Source organism: Dermacentor variabilis, chromosome 11 (genome assembly GCF_050947875.1).
Source record: "Dermacentor variabilis isolate Ectoservices chromosome 11, ASM5094787v1, whole genome shotgun sequence".
Lineage (NCBI taxonomy): Eukaryota > Metazoa > Arthropoda > Arachnida > Ixodida > Ixodidae > Dermacentor > Dermacentor variabilis.
This window is the reverse complement of record NC_134578.1, coordinates 65,545,588-65,560,430: the sequence shown is the minus strand read 5'-3', so window position 1 is coordinate 65,560,430 and position 14,843 is coordinate 65,545,588. Positions and strand designations below refer to the sequence as shown.

The 14,843-nt window shown below is 46.4% G+C and overlaps 1 protein-coding gene across 2 annotated transcripts in view; it reads right to left on the bottom strand.

Moving 5' to 3' along the window:
- Window positions 1-14,843, bottom strand: part of LOC142564942 (uncharacterized) — a 75,902-nt gene that overhangs the window by 31,039 nt on the left and 30,020 nt on the right. Inside the window, exons 9-10 of one of the 2 annotated variants that reach the window (XM_075676155.1) lie at window positions 10,454-10,540; window positions 7,560-7,656 (exon numbers count right to left, since the gene is read on the bottom strand). In XM_075676155.1, coding sequence (XP_075532270.1) covers window positions 7,582-7,656; window positions 10,454-10,540 — 162 coding nt within the window. In that variant the 3' untranslated portion in view covers window positions 7,560-7,581. Of the gene's footprint in view, window positions 1-7,559; window positions 7,657-10,453; window positions 10,541-14,843 lie in introns of those variants that run through there. The other variant, XM_075676156.1, reaches the window with a different exon arrangement.

Here is a 14,843-nt window from a genome sequence, read left to right as displayed (position 1 = left end):
ATTTGTTCGGCTGCCCTGCCGCGGCTCAGCCTGCATAGCGGGGAACACTAAATCTAATGGCGCAGTATAACGTATAATCACGTTTCGGGCCACCAAGTTTGGCTTCAATCGCGTTGCGTAATGCTTCTTCAGATCGTTTTCTTTTCTCCATGGCAGGCGCACAGATAGTCGTTTTGGCAGACTTCGTTTCGTATTGGAATTATTGATAGAGCTTCAAAATGCTCAAGCATTGATGAATGTCTTGTTCTCAATTCAAGGTTATTAAACCATCGCAAGAACGAAAGAAAAAAAAAACGCTTTCTCGCACGACATAAATCTGCCTCACTGAGAGTTTCTTGTACATCGCCGTTGCCGCGTAGTCGGGCGCACCGCCGCAAGGAATCCCTATGGTACGACAACAGAGAGGCGCTGCTGGTCACCGGGACTGCGCGCCGCGCCTTGACGCGTACGAATCGTCCTGCGCCTTCTGCGCACACATAGGTGCGCTGTCGCGCGCTTGCGCGTTGTACGGAAGCGTACGTGTGGTCTAGGTTCTACATGCGGTGCTGGTGAAGGCCGGGAAGCGGCGGCGGAGTGGGTGCTGAATTTCGAAGAGCGGCCCGAGAACGCAGTCTGCTTGTCAGCCGTGAATACACTTTCGAACGTAATATCAGGGTCGTAATACTCATCGTGATCATCATCATCAGCCTGGTTACGCCCACTGCAGGGCAAAGGCCTCTCCCATACTTCTCCAACAACCCCGGCCATGTACTAATTGTGGCCATGCCGTCCCTGCAAACTTCTTAATCTCATCCGCCCACCTAAATTTCTGCCGCCCCCTGCTACGCTTCCCTTCCCTTGGGATCCAGTCTGTAACCCTTAATCACCATCGGTTATCTTCCCTCCTCATTACATGTCCTGCCCATGCCCATTTCTTTTTCTTGATTTCAACTAAGATGTCATTAACTCGCGTTTGTTCCCTCACCCAATCTGCTCTTTTCTTATCCCTTAACGTTACACCTATCATTCTTCTTTCCATAGCTCGTTGTGTCGTCCTCAATTTGAGTAGAACCCTTTTCGTAAGCCTCCAGGTTTCTGCCCCGTAGGTGAGTACTGGTAAGACACAGCTGTTATATACTTTTCTCTTGAGGGATAATGGCAACCTGCTGTTCATGATTTGGGAATGCCTGCCAAAGGCAACCCAGCCCATTCTTATTCTTCTGATTATTTCCGTCTCATGATCCGGATCCGCCGTCACTACCTGCCCTAAGTAGATGTATTCCCTTACGACTTCCAGTGCCTCGCTGCCTATTGTAAATTGCTGTTCTCTCCCGAGACTGTTAAGCATTACTTTAGTTTTCTGCAGATTAATTTTTAGACCCACTCTTCTGCTTTGCCTCTCCAGGTCAGTGAGCATGCATTGCAATTGGTCCCCTGAGTTACTAAGCAAGGCAATATCATCAGCGAATCGAAAGTTACTAAGGTATTCTCCATTAACTTTTATCCCCAATTCTTCCCAATCCAGGTCTCTGAATACCTCCTGTAAGCACGCTGTGAATAGCATTGGAGATATCGTATCTCCCTGCCTGACGCCTTTCTTTATTGGGATTTTGTTGCTTGCTTTATGGATGACTATGGTGGCTGTGGAGCCGCTATAGACATCTTCCAGTATTTTTACATATGGCTCATCTACACCCTGATTCCGTAATGCCTCCATGACTGCTGAGGTTTCGACTGAATCGAACGCTTTCTCGTAATCAATCAAAGCTATATATAAGGGTTGGTTATATTCTGCACATTTCTCTATCACTTGATTGATAGTGTGAATATGGTCTATTGTTGAGCAGCCCTTACGGAATCCTGCCTGGTCCTTTGGTTGACAGAAGTCTAAGGTGTTCCTGATTCTATTTGCAATTACCTTAGTAAATACTTTGTAGGCAACGGACAGTAAGCTGATCGGTCTATAATTTTTCAAGTCTTTGGCGTCCCCTTTCTTATGGATTAGGATTATGTTAGCGTTCTTCCAAGATTCCGGTACGCTCGAGGTCATGAGGCATTGCGTATACAGGGTGGCCAGTTTCTCTAGAACAATCTGTCCACCATCCTTCAACAAATCTGCTGTTACCTGATCCTCCCAAGCTGCCTTCCCCCTTTGCATATATCCTAAGGCTTTCTTTACTTCTTCCGGCGTTACCTTCGGGATTTCGAATTCCTCTAGACTATTTTCTCTTCCATTATCGTCGTGGATGCCACTGGTACTGTATAAATCTCTATAGAACTCCTCAGCCACTTGAACTATCTCATCCATATTAGTAATGATATTGCCGGCTTTGTCTCTTAGCGCATACATCTGATTCTTGCCAATTCCTAGTTTCTTCTTCACTGTTTTTAGGCTTCCTCCGTTCCTGAGAGCATGTTCAATTCTATCCATATTATACTTCCTTATGTCAGCTGTCTTACGCTTGTTGATTAACTTCGAAAGTTCTGCAAGTTCTATTCTAGCTGTAGGGTTAGATGCTTTCATACATTGGCGTTTCTTGATCAGATCTTTCGTCTCCTGCGATAGTTTGCTGGTATCCTGCCTAACGGAGTTACTACCGACTTCCATTGCACACTCCTTAATGATGCCCACAAGATTGTCGTTTATTGCTTCAACACTAAGGTCCTCTTCCTGAGTTAAAGCTGAATACCTGTTCTGTAGCTTGATCTGGAATTCCTCTATTTTCCCTCTTACCGCTAACTCATTCATCGGCTTCTTATGTACCAGTTTCTTCCGTTCCCTCCTCAGGTTTAGGCTAATTCGAGTTCTTACCATCCTGTGGTCACTGCGGCGCACCTTGCCGAGCACGTCCACATCTTGTATGATGCCAGGGTTAGCGCAGAGTATGAAGTCTATTTCATTTCTAGTCTCGCCGTTCGGGCTCCTCCACGTCCACTTTCGGCTATCCCGCTTGCGGAAGAAGGTATTCATTATCCTCATATTATTCTGTTCCGCAAACTCTACTAATAACTCTCCCCTGCTATTCCTAGTGCCTATGCCATATTCACCCACTGCCTTGTCTCCAGCCTGCTGCTTGCCTACCTTGGCATTGAAGTCGCCCATTAGTATAGTGTATTTAGTTTTCACTCTGCCCATCGCCGATTCCACGTCTTCATAGAAGCTTTCGACTTCCTGGTCATCATGACTGGATGTAGGGGCGTAGACCTGTACAATCTTCATTTTGTACCTCTTATTAAGTTTCACAACAAGACCTGCCACCCTCTCGTTAATGCTATAGAATTCCTGTATGTTACCAGCTATATTCTTATTAACCAGGAATCCGACTCCTAGTTCTCTTCTCTCCGCTAAGCCCCGGTAGCACAGGACGTGCCCGCTATTTAGCACTGTATATGCTTCTTTTGGCCTCCTAATTTCACTGAGCCCTATTATATCCCATTTACTGCCCTCTAATTCCTCCAATAGCACTGCTAGACTCGCCTCGCTAGATAACGTTCTAGCGTTAAACGTTGCCAGGTTCATATTCCAATGACGGCCTGTCCGGAGCCAGTGATTCTTAGCACCCTCTGCTGCGTCGCAGGTCTGACCGCCGCCGTGGTCAGTTGCTTCGCAGCTGCTGGGGACTGAGGGCCGGGGTTTGATTGTTGTGTTCATAGGAGGTTGTGGCCAAGTACTGCACCAGGGTGGCCAATCTTGCTCTGGTGAGGGAGTGCGTTACCGGTTCTGGTCACCGGGATCAGGCCACACTCCAGGCCTGTTTGTGCAATTTTATGAACACGCGGATTTTTTTTTAAATCCGGTGGAAAATTGCCGGCACCGGGATTCGAACCACGGACCTCTTGCACGCGAGGCGGGTGTTCTACCTCTGCGCCACCGCTGCGACTCCTAGAGTTAGAAAATGAAGGTTCCGTTGCGTACACCTCACTCGAGCAGACATCATTGCGCATCATAACCTTTTACGAATAATTTTTGTTTCTCACATCGCGTTATCTCGACACCATGTTTGAGGTCATCAGTGAGGGTTCGAATCGATAAAAATAATAGTGAATTTGAAAACAGGCACGTCCAACGTAGCCTATCGAAGTCTAGGCTGTACCTAAAGACTAGCGTCTATACAGTGCGCTTGCGTTGAACGCAAACCGCTTTTGGTTCACGCTCGGAGGCCGCCTACATATAAGTTTTGCGTAAACAAACGTCGTGGCCCTCACAGCTGCGTCAGTTCTCGCCTAGCACCAAACCAGACCCAATTGCTCAGCAACTGGTAATGTTTGCGTCAATCAAATGCAGTCACACGCTATCGCTTTCACTCATTTCACGTACAGTGGGACAAAATGAAGAATAAATCACCGCTATTCTCGAGTTGCGTGTGGATCGGAAGCATGTAGGTCTAAAGCGAGATGGTTTCAGCGAGCTTACTAGTGCTACCTGAAAAGTGCTTACTAGTTTTCAACTAGTAAGCACTTTCGCCTGGAGCATTACACCTCTAAAAAGTACACGTTTTGAAATAGTTTGTGCTTTTACTTCCGAGGTACTGCGTCGAGAAGTATCTTCTGCAGCTGTAACCGCGTTCAAGCGCTTGACGTTAACGGAAGCCCGCTACTACAGGATGTCCTTCCGCAGCCCTATAGTAACAAGCCATAACTAAGAGTAATCCGGGAACGCAATATAGTCCCTGTTTGGGTCACCCAAAGTTTGGGTGACCCTATTATAATGCTCCCTATTATGCAGGTGTTGCGTCTGGGCCTTCTGGCTAAGATTCGTGCAGCCAGAAAAGAAAAGGCATAAAAATGTCGAACAGGAGTTTGAGACAATTTAATGTTTGGTTATGCAGTGTCCGAAGTGGCAGAATACAGTTCACGGCGTCCTGCTAATATTATGTTCGCCTGGTTGAAGGGCACCGTGATTGCTATGATGCTGGATTATTACTACAGCGGAGCTGTTTATATCTAGCCCCAGTCCAGGGTGGGGGGGAGGGTGCCCTGGGCGGCTTATCCATATCGGGGACACGGCGCGTGTACCGGAATGGAGACGGGCAGGGGAGAGGGGAAAGAGTGTGGCGACGGTGCCTGTGCACGTGACCTGCGCTTATGCGGCTATGACGTCATACACGTCGGAGGTGCCGGCGCGGTTGCAGCAGCGTTTGCGGCAGATGCGTGGGAGGTGCGGTGACCGCGGCGGCACTTGTGTAGGCGTAGTGTGGGGCCGTAATAAAAATGCATGATTTCGTAATGTATGCAGCCGATGTATAGAGCGCATGTATGCAGCCTACAGAGCTTCGCTGGTAATACCTCCGCATATGAATGTTGCGGCCCCAAGAATTTTTCGTATGTAAGTAGTACGCGTATAACTGCATGTGAACTCTTGTGACACAATGATTGTGCTGACCAAATGCTACAATGCGCTTAAAGAATGCAAGCTAGAACAAGTTATGAGTCATATTTGGCCATAATAAACGTACATTTATTAATCTGTGAATGGGTTCGTGCGGTACCATTCATTAAATAAAGACTATTATGAAAGAGAAAGCGCAGGTATCAGAACAAAGCTCGGGTATAGTGAAGCATATGAATATTCTCGGGCATAGCGAGAAAAATGCACCAGGTATACTACCTGATATATAAAGTGCCTGAAGCACCGGATATACAAGTCGTATGTAGATTTCGGGCAGTCCTCTAGGGCTTATGAAAAGTTTCAGAACTCCTTTGTTCAGCTTCGCTGTTTTTGCTTTACGAGTGGTTCGGATTAGAATACACCATCGAAGGTTTTCATTTCATGAACATTTTTTATGGTGGGAAAATGTGCTACAGCTGGTATCCGAATTCACTCACTTCATTTAGATTACTTGAATATGGGGATAATTCTTGAAGATTAGATCGCAATATGACGTTCGGTCATTAACGAAGGTTAAATTGTTAATGTTGCTTGTTCTTCACAAGTACGGAATCGCAAGTACGGAATTGAAATATGGCGCTTAGTACCACTTTCGAGAAATATGATCTCAAAACCCGTGGGCATCGAACTCATCTGGCAGTTAACACTTGCCAATACACGCTTTTTTTTCACCGGATCTCCGCAGTGGGGCTACGTGACTCGTAAGCCCAGAAGGCGATACGTGCATAGCTGCAGTTACCGTTCACATTGAAAGCCGGTATAGTTTCAATGGGCAACTCCGGACGCAACAACATCCCGAGTGTCCTCTCTCCTTTTTAATAGAATGCGATTAGCGATTTTAGATCACCTGAACCCCTTTGGCGCCAACTTGGTTTACTAGGTGTGTACCACTGGATATATACAACTCTTCAATATCAAACAAATAACTGAATTGTCTTCGGCGCATAGAGAAATACAACGCTGGTCTTAGATATTAAGACAATCTTGTCTAAATACATATACATACACGTGCCACGTGCGAACTTCAAGGCGGCGCCGCTAGCTGGCGCAGCGTGCCCAGAGAGAAGCACGAGTGAGAACAGTGATGGCATATGCGCTTCACACATGACGCGTCTCTGCGGCGACGAAGGCGGCGTGTCCCTACATCTCTTCAATGCTAATCGCAATAACGTCGAAATTTATCTTGAGATGGGTTCTGCTAGAGGCTGGTTTCTTTCGAAACCCTAATCCAGTTGTTTGTTCGCGTTAAGTAACGAACCCAACTTGCGTGTGCTTTCAGCTTCCTGCGTTGTCTTCATCATGCCACGGTATCGCGCACACTAGGATATTTGAAATGTAATCTTCACGCGGCACCTTCCATAACCCGGAAACTAGCATACCAGACATTTGTTCGTCCACAACTCGAATAAGCATCATCCGTCTGGTCACCTCACCAAGTCTATCTTATAAAATTAGAGGAATCTGTGCAAAATCGCGCTGCAAGTTTCATCGCTGTAGACTATAACTGGCGCTCCTGTGTGACTAACATGAAGACTTCATTATCCCTATCTTCCTTGGAATCACGAAGGAAGATAGCCACTCTCTGTTTAGTGGATAAAACAGCCGACAGCGCGCACTCAAATACCTTTCCACTTTCGAAACCACATCGCATATCTGGCAGGCTTCATAATCAACATAGCTTTACTCGTTTTTTCGGCCGTACTCAAGCCTTTAACACATCTGCGCTACCACGTGCAGTGGATCTGTGGAATGACCTCCCTGATGATGTCATCTGTATTCATGTCCATATGGCATTTAGCAATAATATAATAACCATCAATGACTGTTCTTGCAAACCACATGATAACTTGAAATCATGTTTAAAAATCTTTTAGCGATATCATGTAGGCCCACTCAATTTTATATCAAACCTACTAAGCATTCTATTGTTACATTCTTGCATCATATATACAACATTTTACCATTGTATAATACCAGCTACTTGAATTTGTTTTGTTTGTTTTCCTGTTCTTGTTAAAAATCATTGTCTACTCCCCCTCATGTAGTACTACTACATGGAGCCTGGGAGGTATTTGTAAATAAATAATTTTTTTTCTTGCTGTCTTCGAAACGCCGAGATGCATACGAGCCGCGTATCGAAGAGCGTAAAAGAATAAATGACGGCCTCGTTATTCTCAATGACAGCCCGTGCTGCGGCAAATAGGAAAATGCCTTTATTCCTTTCGCTGGCAATCCGAGGAAAGGCAGCGTCCGTGGCAGCACCAGCCGGGTATACGCTGGTCCGGGTGCTGAAGAAAAGAAGCGGTGTGCCTCAGTTAGATTGAGGAGTATTGCAGGTCAGCGGCCGAACGCACAAAGCTTATCACAGACTCAAATTAGCTGTCAATATTGTGCTGACCTCTAGAAATTGCTTAAAATTCAATGATGATTTAGAGTTAATGCGAGAGAAACGCGTTAGAATTACGCGCACCTGTTGGAGGTCCCGAATCTATGACTGTAACCGCGATCAACACATTGCAATGTGTTGTTCAGGAGCTTACTAGACACGGGTCCTGCCCCTCCGAGGCGCGAAGAGCGACTGAAGCTGGCCTGGAGCTGATCACCGTCAGTTGCCATATATATACACACACCTCTATCTCGTGGCCGGCTATCCACATTCCACACGCGCTCTTTTGTCCGCTTTGACGCTCCAAATGCTTTACGCGTAAACCAGGAAACGACCCCGACGGAATCGCGACACGAGCCCATACCTAGACAACTTAGGCCACTGGGTGCGGGGTAGAAGGCGTGAAGACGGGCGGCATGACGAGAGTAACATTATGAAGCTGAAATGGCGACGACGGAACGAAGATGGCGGTATCACGACCGGAAGCACATGGCAAGCAGGCCATACGCAGGGGACAACTTGGGCCATTGGGTTGGCATAATAGATAGATAGATAGATAGATAGATAGATAGATAGATAGATAGATAGATAGATAGATAGATAGATAGATAGATAGATAGATAGATAGATAGATAGGCTAAAATGGCTGAAATAGGCAAAGGATACCATTCGCATTAAAAAATCACATTCATATTTCATATTCCTATTAGAGTGCGGACGCAACTATCTGAAGTACATGCATACTTGCTTAAATATAGGGGGTTGGGAGTATTCGAAAATAGCGAATAACGAATCCAATATTGCCCTATTTGATTCGGTATTCAAATCGAACAAAGACTCTTCGTTATTGGGAATATATTTTCGAATACTTTTCTAATGTTTCGATACATCAATTGCACGCAATTAAGCTGAAGCAAACGTAAGTGAAATTTTCACCCCTGTGGGCATAGCATAAGCATAAAACATGAGAACATGAGTAGTAGAGCAGGCTACGTCACATAGATAGCCATACTTTACATGCTATACAGCGATCATTCCCACTCTCTGAAGAGCCCTGTACGCGCGAAGAAACCACTCATTTGCTTCTAATTCTCGATTAGGGGTTTTAGTAAACAATGCTTCATAACATGCTATGTAATGACACAAACATGCTAGCCTTAAGAATACTAGGATGTGCAGATGGTTCTATATTGATAGTGCCAACGGCTGTTCATTATTCAAGAAACTGTCCGATATTCGATTCGATTCGCTACGCTTCTGGCACTATTTGATTGGCATTCGATTTGGTCTCAAAAGTCAGCATTCACGCACCACTAAAGAAAGAAACAAACCGCACGTGCCCATTTGCCGCCGGCAGGGCACCGCATGACTACTGTCGACGAAACTCCTCTTCCCCGAGTAAAAGAGTTCCTCAGACAAATAGGATATTAGTTCGCAGGAGAGTCATTCCAGAAGTGGTAACACTGCCCGACGATGGTGTTGTGGGGCCATTGCCTCGCGTCTCTTGCTCCAGAGACAGAAAGGCCCCACAGCAATGAGAAAGCCTGCTAGATGACCACGCCAGCAGAGGTAATCACATTTATCTTAAGCATAAATGCAAGAATACATACAAATGCTGGGGGCACATAGAAAAAGCCACGAAGGCTTGACGGATTGTGCACCCAGTTTGTGGAACTTTGTAGCTTGCTTGATAAAAAAAATTGTGCCAATCCAACGCGTGTGCTGGAATCTACGCCTTGACGGGCTCTTAACAAAGAAGAAGCTTCAACATCGCACTTTCTTTGGATGCAATTTTTGTCAGAGAGCGGAAATTTCACATGTTAGCTTCGACATATGATGGGGCCATATGATAATCGTAAAACTCCAAAGAAATGGCTTTGTAAAACCTTTGAATTATTGGAGTTTCATGTTACACTATGCCACAATATTCGCTGCTGTACGAAGCAAGTCGTCGTGGAGGAAAATCAGCCACTGGGACCCTGTGGCCCGTAGTAGGAACTGACCTATATAGAGCCGCCGTCTGTGCATTATTAAAACTTGGTGCTTAACACTGTCAACATCATTATGAACATAATTCAGACACTATCAGGCACTGTGAACATGACTAGACACCTCAAGAGGGAGCGTACATAGGAGTACACGAAAGTTTCTGCTGTCGGAAGAGTACCGTTGGCTTCCGGCAGTGAAAGGTTAAATAAAAGCTGGTCTCAGAAGTAACACGCTCTACAAAGTTCTGCAAATAGCTGCTATATAAATTGATACCGCGCACAGTCTGCAGTTACTGACTTAGAAAGCGCGTTTTGTATCATAGCTGCCCGTTCGAGCTTTCATTTATTATGACATACGCACATACCTAGTGAAAAGTACACAGGCTATTCAGCTCATTCATGACACACGGGTGAGTTGCGCCATTTCCTTCGCGTTTCTGACACTCCAAACTTCTTGATGGTGAGTATATACGGGAGTTCTTTTCCATTTCCTAGGACATTCTAAGTTATGGCATACCGCAGTAACTACCAAGCCTGTAGTTGTCCCGGCGGTCGCAGGCTACGTAGCCCGTATAGTTTTGACGAAGAGTGCACTACGTCAACTGTAGGCTTAGTCACGGGTTTGGTCACAGTGCTTGCTATACGCTGCAATTGGTCTCGCTCGGCCAAACGCGAACAGCGTTGAGTCGTCACCGACAAGGCCCAGCTTACCTGGCATCTGCTGCTGTCTTCGTATACGCCGTAGTACCATTCGCTGTTCCTCTTGCAGTAGTGGTGGCAATCCCAGAGATAATTCTTCTGCATAAAAAGAGAGATATACATATGAGCCCACGAGCTTAAGAAGAGAATGTGCCTCGGTGTTGCTCATACCGGCCGCGGTGCCTCACAAGGTATTGCTTTACGCTGCTGATCACGAGGTCACTTGGGTCAGAAGATCGGTTGTGGCAGAGGGAGTTTGCGTGTTGTATTATAGTGTTGGCCTCGTTTATTCACATGGCTATGTCATGGTCATAAGAGTTTCAGGATGATGCGTCAGACGCGGCGCCAAGGTGCAGCATCGTAAGATGTAAACAATCATGTGTCAATGCCATCGTATTCTCCTAAGAGCTGATCCAGGAACGAGCGATATTATGAAGGCATCACTAATTTATCAGCGCATTAAAATCTTAACGGAAGTACCATTTGTGCTCGATGTATAAATTAATCGACGGTAAGCGAAGCGCGCCGTGCCCATCGGTTCATTCTTACGTACGGTATTCTCCGTGATAATTTGCGCTTGTAGTTAATTTCACAAGCCCTATTCATTTATTGTTATTTGACTATCACCTGCGATTACAGTTCAGTAGGAGTGGGATTTTCTCTCAGCTTTATTTATTATATTGTCGCACTTAGTAGACGGAATGACAGATTGAAAGGAACAGAACGGAAAACAATCATGCAGTTAGATTAACGAGTGCAATAAAGAACTCCAAGTATTCGAAATTAATTCGGCGCCCCTTGGGTACTGCATCTCTCACAGTTCGTGTGTAGCCTTGGGTGGTCAAACCTTATAATTTGACGTAGCTTGCGTATTCTGAGTGAACGGTTAAATAAAACACTGTAACGTCTGAGTTACAATGTAGGCATCCTTGCCCGCGTTTTGTTCTATACAAGATGCCGCAAAGCTGTGTGAACACGGGGAATTGAAGGCAGACCGATGATGCCGCTTTAATTCTGTGTCAAGAGGGAAGAGTACATTCAGGCAAATACTAGAAAAGGAGGCATTAAAAGGTTCCTCACCAGACCTAATCGGAAAGTTTGGTTAGACATCTGGAGTTCTAAAGCGCCGTCCGCGGATCATCTCACCGCAAGAAATATTATCCAAAGTAGTTCATTATTAGAGGTAAGAAATAGAAATGTCGGGTCCTCATACTGCCAGGAGCGGAGCTTCACTTCTAAAAAGGACACCATTTTCCTTCGCATCGACCAGCACTCGCAAAACTTACTCCTCAATCCGTGCCTTCTGCCGTACCAAGGCCGAGGAACTGCGCCACATTTACGTCACGATTCCCGTCGTCTCTTCGCCTAGACGGAAGCCAAGGCGAAACGCGAGGCCGTCAAGATAACAGTTTGTCGCCAATGCGCATGCACCCCATGCCCCCCGCTCACTTGCCGCTATTGGCTCAGCTACTCCTTGTTCGACGCTCACGTGCGCGCTCTCCCACGCGTCCACTCGCATGCCGCTACTGGCATGGCGCCTCCTCTCCTCGCTCCATTGTCCAGTACGGGTGAGCGCGCCACGAATAGAAGTCGCTCGGTTGCGCTAGCTGCGCTATTGTACGCGTGGGCCTCTACTCACAGGTACAAGAACGGGCACTCGAAAGGGTCTGGCGGAAGAAGATCGTAAGAGTGCAAAGTCTCTGGACAGACTACAGATGTATGCGATGCATACCGAAGGGGCGAAGCAGGGGAGGTAGGGACGGATCGATGCCATACACACGATGGGAGAGCGCGAGGAACAAGAGAAGCGGTGCGCGGTTTCCGAACAGCAGCACGCCAAGCAGCGCCGAGTGGAGGACCGCAACTTGTGGGACGCAGGCACGTACTCCCAAAAACACTTTGTCGAAGGCGAATTCGATGTGGCTTGTAGCGTCTGTGAACGCCTCTAGTTCCGATCGTACGCCGTCGGAGGGCGTCGCGGTCCGCGCATGCGTCGCTGCTGGAGGAAGCGTTGCCCCCAGGAGGACGAGAGTTCGTTCGGGCTTTGCGACACGTGCACGGGAGATATACTTCGCAATGGCTTAGAGAATCACGGATGATACATGATTTCTGCCTGAAACATTTTAGTCTGAATGACATTCTTGTGACATGGGCGAATAACAAGCAGACAATGATAATATTGAATAGCCTCGCAAGTGAAGAAGAATATATGATGGCCAATCAGTTTCTAGAGACTGTGCAGGAGTACGTTTATCTATATTTACTTACCGGTGACCTTTATCATGAGAAGAAAATTTACAGAAGAATAAAAAAAAAGGTTGAAGTACCTACATCAAGCATACCAAATTCTGAAAGAGCTTACCAATGACCACGGAAAAATGTGCATTGCATTCTACCGGTGTTAATATAGGCAGAAAGCTGGAGGTTAACAAAGAAGCTCCATAGCAAGTTGAAAGACCATGCAAGAAGCGATGGAATGAAAAATGTTAGGCGTAACGCTAGGATACGAAAAGAGCGGTGTAGATCAGTGAGCAAACGGGGATATCCGATGTTCTAGTCGACGTTAAGAAAAGGAGAAGGGCCTAGTCTGGTCATATATTGCGCAGGGCACATGAGCGGTGGACTATTGCGTTACAGAATGGGTGCTGAAGGAAGGGAAGCGCAGTCGAGGACGATAGAAATTTAGCTAGGGTGACGAAATGAAGAACATTCCAAGCACAAATTGGCATCAGCTGGCGCAAGACAGGCGGTAATTGGAGATCGTTAAGAGGAGCCTTCGTGCTGCAGTGGACATAAAACTGGCCTGATGACGATGATGATGTTCATTGTCCGCTTGCTGGTATCTATCTATCTATCTATCTATCTATCTATCTATCTATCTATCTATCTATCTATCTATCTATCTATCTATCTATCTATCTATCTATCTATCTATCCCGGATGCCAAGTCGACCAAACTTCGTCATTGGGTACGGGAGATTGGGCATGCGTGCTCTTCAATTAAACCATTTTACGCCAACTTGGGTAACCGGCCATCTGCCATTGGGTATATGCCGCTCTTAATGAACCTCTTTGACGCTAACTTGGGTAACCGGCCATCTGCCATTGGGTATAGACCGTTTTTTCGTAGGCGCCGCCATATTGTGAACGCAGTGGCGCCGCCTATGAGCAGCGCCATACTGGCTTGGGTGAAAGCGGTCTTTTGCATGGCAGGTATACGCTCGGCGGCAGGTTCTGGCGTTTGTTTTCGCGGTCGTGCGGTCTGTTTAGTATGACGTGCGTCTTCTACGTGGTAAACGGTTCTGTGAGACGTGCTAAAGTGGTTTAAGGCGTCATGACCGGAATTTGTGCTGGCGTTGAGGTGGACGGAACACGCAACGCGATGTGTACGCGCATATTCGAGTCTACAATCAGCCTCGGAGATGAATTGTGTATTTCTGAATGTTGCAGTCACTAATGTGACCTCATTGCAGTATTATCCTCTATTTATAAGCTGCGGTTTAGGAGCCATGAAACATACGCGACGATCGTAACAGCGTGAGCGTGGGTACCGTTCTGCTGCGATAGGAGCTGTGATGTTATACTTTGACAAGCGTTCAAACTGTTCGCTGCAGGTTACATTGCGTGACTACTTGGTTCGATGGATGAGGTTACCGCCCCTGAATAAAATAGTTTTGGCAAGTGATAGCCGCATACCTTAGAGTCTGAATTACGCTTGTCCAGCAAAGGGACTGTTTACGAACTGCGCGATCGTCCTAAGCAGTGGTAGGTGCTGGATTACATATATATTTGTTCTATACACCGCATGGTCCAAGCATACCGCATCAGCGGTTATATATTTATAAACGTTGTGCGGCGTAACTATGCGAGGCCCTATTGCGGCGTTAGCCCGTTTTCTCTTGTTTTTTCGGGAAAGAGGATGATAACCGAATTTCTTTTTCGGTTGTGTTCGTTCCGTTCTCTACGAGGCACTCACACGCATTACGGAAATTTTGTCCTCAAAAATAGGCATCGCATTCTTTTTATGCGATCCCTCATATATTATGGCTGTATGCAGGCCAAAAAGGCAATGCCGAAGCGCACAGCTTACATATGTACCGTGCTGGTTCACCAACCGCAGTGATCGCTGTTTTGAGCAGCGCCATCGGCCTCATGCAGGAAGGCTAGCGTAGACATATGGTAATTTGAAGCCTACTAGACCTGAAATGCGCGAGAACGATGCCAGTGCATCACAAATATTTGATTGCGCCTGCCGCTTAGATGTTTCGTGGTTGCCTTAGGTTGGCCGTGCACGAGCATGCGCTCTTATGCTTTATGTTTTACTCCCTACGCCAAGCGATTAGATATTGAGCAGATTTACCATTTCATGCTGCTAATACAGAGACACCGCTTTTCTTTGTTG